The sequence below is a fragment of the Strigops habroptila genome, chromosome 14 (assembly GCF_004027225.2).
Source record: "Strigops habroptila isolate Jane chromosome 14, bStrHab1.2.pri, whole genome shotgun sequence".
In the NCBI taxonomy this organism is placed as follows: domain Eukaryota; kingdom Metazoa; phylum Chordata; class Aves; order Psittaciformes; family Psittacidae; genus Strigops; species Strigops habroptila.
Window position 1 is genome coordinate 5270324 of NC_044290.2, and position 6000 is coordinate 5276323.

General features: G+C 49.4%; 1 protein-coding gene across 1 annotated transcript in view; it reads left to right on the forward strand.

The window, feature by feature from the left end:
- Positions 1 to 5650, forward strand: part of HS3ST3B1 (heparan sulfate-glucosamine 3-sulfotransferase 3B1) — a 28463-nt gene extending 22813 nt beyond the window's left edge. Inside the window, exon 2 of the mRNA XM_030505811.1 lies at positions 1609 to 5650. Coding sequence (XP_030361671.1) covers positions 1609 to 2227 — 619 coding nt within the window. The 3' untranslated portion in view covers positions 2228 to 5650. The remainder of the gene's footprint in view (positions 1 to 1608) is intronic.
- Positions 5651 to 6000: the final 350 nt, after the last annotated feature.

Consider the following 6000-nt stretch of genomic DNA (forward strand, 5'->3'; position numbering starts at 1 on the left):
GACATCATTTCCCACTGTGGGTTCTATGGAGAAGGGGCTTTATGGGTAGCCCCCAAGCACACCTCACCTGTGGTATGGAGGTGTAGACATTGGGTGCCCCTTGCTAGTAAACACATTGCATAAAATTAATGCCAGGAGCTGATGAAGTAAAATACTGGGTACAGTGTGAGCTAAATAGTAGTTGCATAAAGAGCTACTGACCAGCTTTCATAGGCATATGATGATGATTTTTGATTCAGTCAGTCCTCTCATTCTTGGTTTTCCTGTTATTTGGCCTGAGAACTCTTAATTGGGGCAACCATTGCCTTTAGCACAAATTACCAGTGGCTTTCTTTAATTGCAAGAGCCCATGGTGATCTTTGCTTTAGAAGCATAACAGTGGTCAGGGAGGAGATGGCTGTCGGGGAACAAACAGCCCCTGTGTGCAATGTTGTGGGTCTGAAGGAAAGGCTGTTTGAGGCTTGCAGATCACATACTGCCTGGTTATTTCTCTGTGCTTTGAAAACTTAATCAAGTTTTATAGCTTTAATTTTGTGGCTGGCTCCCCTCTTGCCTTTTTCTTTTAAAGTGTCTCGCAACCCAGAGCAAATGAGTCCCATCGGGTTATAAAGGGAAAGAATTGGCAAATGGTCTAAAATATTTAGGCTTGCCTAGTGAATGATAGGAAAAAATTACTTTTCCTGCTTCATGCCACTGCCATCGTTACTGCAAGGTCTCTAGTGTTTTCCCCACGTGGTTGATTAGAAATAGCCAGGGAATAGGGTGGAATTGCTGAAGGCTGTAGGCTTCAAGGGTGTTGTATGAGGGTATGTCCTGCCCGTGAGCTGAGGTCGTGTTCTCCATGTATCCTGTATCCATCTCCTGTATCCTGATGTGCTGTAGCCTGTGTGGCAGTGGAGGGAAGAAGTTGTCGTCACTGGGTGAGGAACTGGGATGTGCTGAAGATGCCACCAGCAGCTCTTGATGCTACTTCTAGTGCGTATGAGGGAACCAGTCTGCACAGCAATAGGGAATAGTAAAGCAATGGGTGAAACTGGGTGCTAGAGGACCCCTGTGGTTGGGTGAGGTCCTGCTGTTGACAAGCCAGGGACAAATTGCACCCTCCTGCCTGAACTGGGGAAAGTGTTGTGTTTGGGATGCTGACAGAAAGCAAAGTGGATGTGCTCCACTGAGCTCCTGCTTTTCCGCTACGCCATTCTTCTCATTCCCATGGGGAAAACAGGCTCTGGTTGGGGCTGGGGGCTCTCTGGTGTTGACCTGAGCCAGGAAAGCCATCTGGTGCAGCTCAGGACTCATCCTGACCAGTCTAATGCTGGTGAGGTACATGTAGCCATGCTCCAGGTGCAGAGTGTAGCCCAGCTAATCCACTCATGGATAACTGGGAGATTACTCAGCTGGATTTCTAATGCAGTGGCCTTTAATAATAATCCCCCCCTAATCCCTAAATCAATGGAAAATGGATTTATCTGTATGAGCTAAATGGCCTGTGAAGGCATTTTAGCAAGAAGAAATCTTGTGTATCTATGTGTGAACAGATAGATATATATATGCATATTTCTGTTGCTGTTATGTGCTGTTCTGACCCATGTCTGTGTGTTTTGCTGGCAGGGACCTCATGCCCAGGACCCTGGAGGGGCAGATCACCATGGAGAAGACCCCCAGCTACTTCGTCACCAAGGAGGCCCCGGCACGCATCTCCTCCATGTCCAAGGGCACAAAGCTCATCGTGGTGGTGCGGGACCCTGTGACCAGAGCCATCTCAGACTACACCCAGACGCTCTCCAAGAAGCCCGACATCCCCACCTTTGAGAGCCTGACCTTCAAAAACAGGACTACGGGCCTGATCGACACCTCGTGGAGCGCCATCCAGATTGGCATCTACGCCAAGCACCTGGAGAACTGGCTCCTCTACTTCCCCATCGGGCAGATCCTCTTTGTGAGCGGGGAGAGGCTCATCAGCGACCCCGCGGGGGAGCTGGGCCGGGTCCAGGACTTTCTGGGCCTCAAGAGGATCATCACTGACAAACACTTCTACTTCAACAAAACCAAGGGCTTCCCGTGCCTGAAGAAGGCAGAAGGCAGCAGCAAACCCCACTGCCTGGGCAAGACAAAAGGCAGGACCCACCCCAACATAGACCAGGAGGTGGTGCAGAGACTGCGGGACTTCTACCGGCCCTTCAACATGAAGTTCTACCAGATGACGGGGCAGGACTTCGGCTGGGACTGAGCCTGGCGTGGGAAAAATCCTCTGTAATGACTTTCCCGGCACGGTTTGCGTATATAAAGAGATATATATGTATGTAAAATGTACAGAAATCTATTTTATAATAATTTATTTTTAATTCCTAAGCAATTAATTCACTAAGCTGCCTAACCGCACTGGCTAGAACGGTAGCCCGTAACCTGTTTAACATTCCACGGTGTTTAATTCTAATTTGTCTCTCCTTATTTTCTCTTCCCCCTCTTCTGTTTTCTCCTCTTTTCTTGGTTTGGTTTGTAACAGACGGTGCTTCCATTTTTCCTAAAGAAAATTTGTATTTAAGAACATCAACAAAAGCGAGGGTGGGACAAGGGAGGGACAGGGAGGGAAAGCACAAGGTTATTTTTGTTACGGGTACCTGGCCTTTATAAACACTTGCTTTCCCTATTCCAGTGTCCCAGTCTCTGCTCCGGTGTTGTGACCCCTCATCCCACAGCTTCCTGGTTAGTCCCACAGCCTCAGGGGGGGTTTCTCTGGGGCTGGGCATCTCCCTGCAACCCACATACCTCTGCTGAGCACCAGCAGCGTGTTTTACCAGTGGCTGTGCAGCACAGGGAATCCCAAGCCATACAGCTCCTGCTCCACAGCCCAGGGCTCTGCTGGGAGGGTAAGGAGCTCTTGAGAAGCCACAGAGCCTGTTGCATGGGCAGAGCTGTCTCCTCAGTACACTTTTCCTCCTTGCCTTTTGTCAAGGAGGCTCTTTCCCACGATCCCTCTATGCATTTTAAATCGTTACTGCAGGACAAGTGGAAGAATACGTGTATGTGTATGGGACACGCTCGGTGCTGGCATCAGTGACCTGCAAGAAGTGTCGCTCCAGGCCTGCCCATGCCCATGGGGCAATCCTGGAAGATGGCTTTCATCCACCAAAGACACCATCAGCACCACGGAGCCATGGGAAACACCCAGGTCTCTGCTTGGCACCATCCCCAGCACGGAGGGTGTTCCAGGACATGGTGCAGGCAGCGCTGCCTCCAGCCCTGTGGCCGCCGGAGCAGCTCCTGCTGGTTGAGACTGGAGCACATCAGTCTGGGCGTTCTTGATTCCTGGTTCAACGCCCTATCCATGGTCTCTCCCAAGGAGCTGTGCTTGCCTAGAGCCAGGAAGAAGTGCTGCTTTGCCAACAAGGATGGATCTAGAAAAGCATGGGGGGTCTGGGCTGTATTTGGGATGTTGCTGGTACCCGATGCCCTGGGTGAGGGCAGGGGTGGCAGGACAGGAGGTTTCAAGCACTTGCTCATCAACCCTGGTACAATACCATGGAAATCCTTCCCCTCAAGTGGACCCAAATGCTTTGGGACTTTAGGACAGGTTTGCGGGGCTGTCCTGAGAGCATTAGCCATGTTTTGTGTGCTCAGGTTTCAATAAGCACCATGTGTGTCCACTGCCTTATCCTTGCTGTCACAGGTTCTGCTAGCTTGACTGGAGCGTTTTCAGAGCAAGGTGGCAGCAGAAGTGATTTTCTCCTTGAATTTTGAGCAGAAGCATGGGGCTGTGTTGACTTTGGGCAACAAAACCCCACACACCTCACCTGCAGCACTGCAGTGGTGTGCTGCACCGAGTGTGGAGTTCACTGGGTCAATCTCATGGTGTTACTGTGGGAGTACTGCATAAAGCAGGCAGTGTGAGTAAAACTAAACGGCAAATGTACCAATGGGCACAGCATCTGTCAGGTGAGTTGATGCTCTGGTTTCATGCCCATTGCCGGTATAAAAGGTGCCCTGCTCTCCCCAGTCCCCAATAGCAAACCACCTTTGAGCCATGCCCAGCTGTGGTGGGGTGCATTCAGTTTCATCTTCCAGATGTTTTCTTTACTTCTGCTGCCTCCTTGCTCTTGCCTGCCCCTTACAGCTCTCTGCTGTGGCTGCTGGGTGATGCAAAGGCTCTTTGGAGCCTGGGCTGCTCTCCCTGGGCCTTGATCTGGTCCTGCACAGACAGATACAGCAAAGAGCAGACCTACCTCTGGGTTCACTGCAGGGATCTGCAGGTAAAGCACTGCCTTTCAGTGCTTTGTTTAAACCTAAGGGCTCAGTGGTGTCACATCTCCAAAGGGATTTAGGGAGTTGGACCCCTGTCAGTGCCAGTGAAGTGTGTGGGTTCATACGTGGGGTGCCATGTACTGGGGTGTCCTCAGGGACAGAGAGATACCAAGCAAAGGTAACATCAGGACTGAGCTGCCAAGCGAATCCCCTGTGAGCAGGATGCAAATGCCTTCTTGGGCTTTGCCTCCAAGCACTTCTTCCTGCAAACAAGCAAAGTTGGGCAAATCCTCGCCTTTTTGCCCTCAGCCATTTCTACTAACCAAGTGATGCTTTGGACCTGCTTCCAGATACCATGGGTATGAGTGTGGGATCTGCGGGGCTGCAGGTTGACAGCCCTCCCACACAATCCCATCCTGCGTAACGCAGCTGCAAACCTCAAGTGGTGGTTGGATCTATCTATGCATGTTTGGGGGCTTGGGTTTTAGTTCCAGCCAGGTCCCCAGCTCTGTTGCCTGCTGCCAGCACAGAAGCATGTCTGCGTTATCACAAACCCTGCTCCTGTTGGGTGATGGAGGGGAAGGGGCTGCACAGGGAGAAGAAAACACTTCCAGGTGGAAAACAGTGATTTTTACTTCTCATAACCTCAGTCTTCCTATGAGCTGGCATATGCAATGTGTGGAAAGAAGCTCTTCCTCTTCTCTTGGCCTTCGGGTAAGCTCCCAGCCACAGCTCCGTCACTTCCTCAAGTGGTTTCACTGGCTGCATGGTGAGAGCCTCCAGGATCTCTTGTGCTGGCGTGGCTTCCTTCCCATGGGGCTCCCAACGGAGCGCATGTGCGTGCCTGCCTCTGGATGCTGAAGCATCTTGCATCCCCTCCGTCTTCCTCCTTGCTTTCTTGGAAACAACTTCTTAATATCCCCATGCCTTCCTCAGCTGTACAGCAGCCTGTGGGCTTCATTTATACAATCAAGCCCTGCTGCAAAACACTCCCGTGAAGCAATCTTGTTGGCGAGTAGGAATACAGGGAGTACATAATAACTTTTCTAACCTTAAGCAAGTTGTTAGCCCTTGCTCAATATCCTTCGTAATGAAGTCTGCACTAGACTTGTAATGTAAAAGCCTTACCTAACAAGACAATGAAGGTGAAGTCCCCGTGGTGTACATCTGGTTGCTAATACTGGAATCAGTGCTATTGTAAAAAATACCTTTTTACTTTAAGTTAAGCTTGGAGGTGTGATTAGAAGTTCTGTTTATTTTTGGTTTTCCACATTGTAACATTAATTTATGGCTGAGTTTCATTCAGTCCTGTATTCAGACGTGCAGTACAGGTATTAGTGATGTGTTGTCTGTAACATGGAACTATAGAGTAGCCAATTTGTAAGAAAAAGAACAAAATGGAAAGAAAAAACAAAAAAAAAACCATCTAAAAAAAGCTGAAAAAAAAAATGTAAATCGAGTATTTTGTGGTATGTACAACACAAATTAATTTTACACAGAGAAAGATGTTTCTAGGGAAATGAAATTCTGATAATTCATACTATTTGTATGAACAAATAAAAGCTCTATTTTACGAAGCGATGGACACGGTTGTATTCATTCAGCGCTGCAGAGGTGGATGTGGCTTCCCCACAATGGTTTGGTGATGCCACCCCCCGACACCTCCATGTCCACCCCATTAATGTCCATGTGATGATGCTGTCCCCATGGCAAAGCCTAGAAGTGCTGAAGCCAACAGGATTCAGTCACGTCCATGAGCAC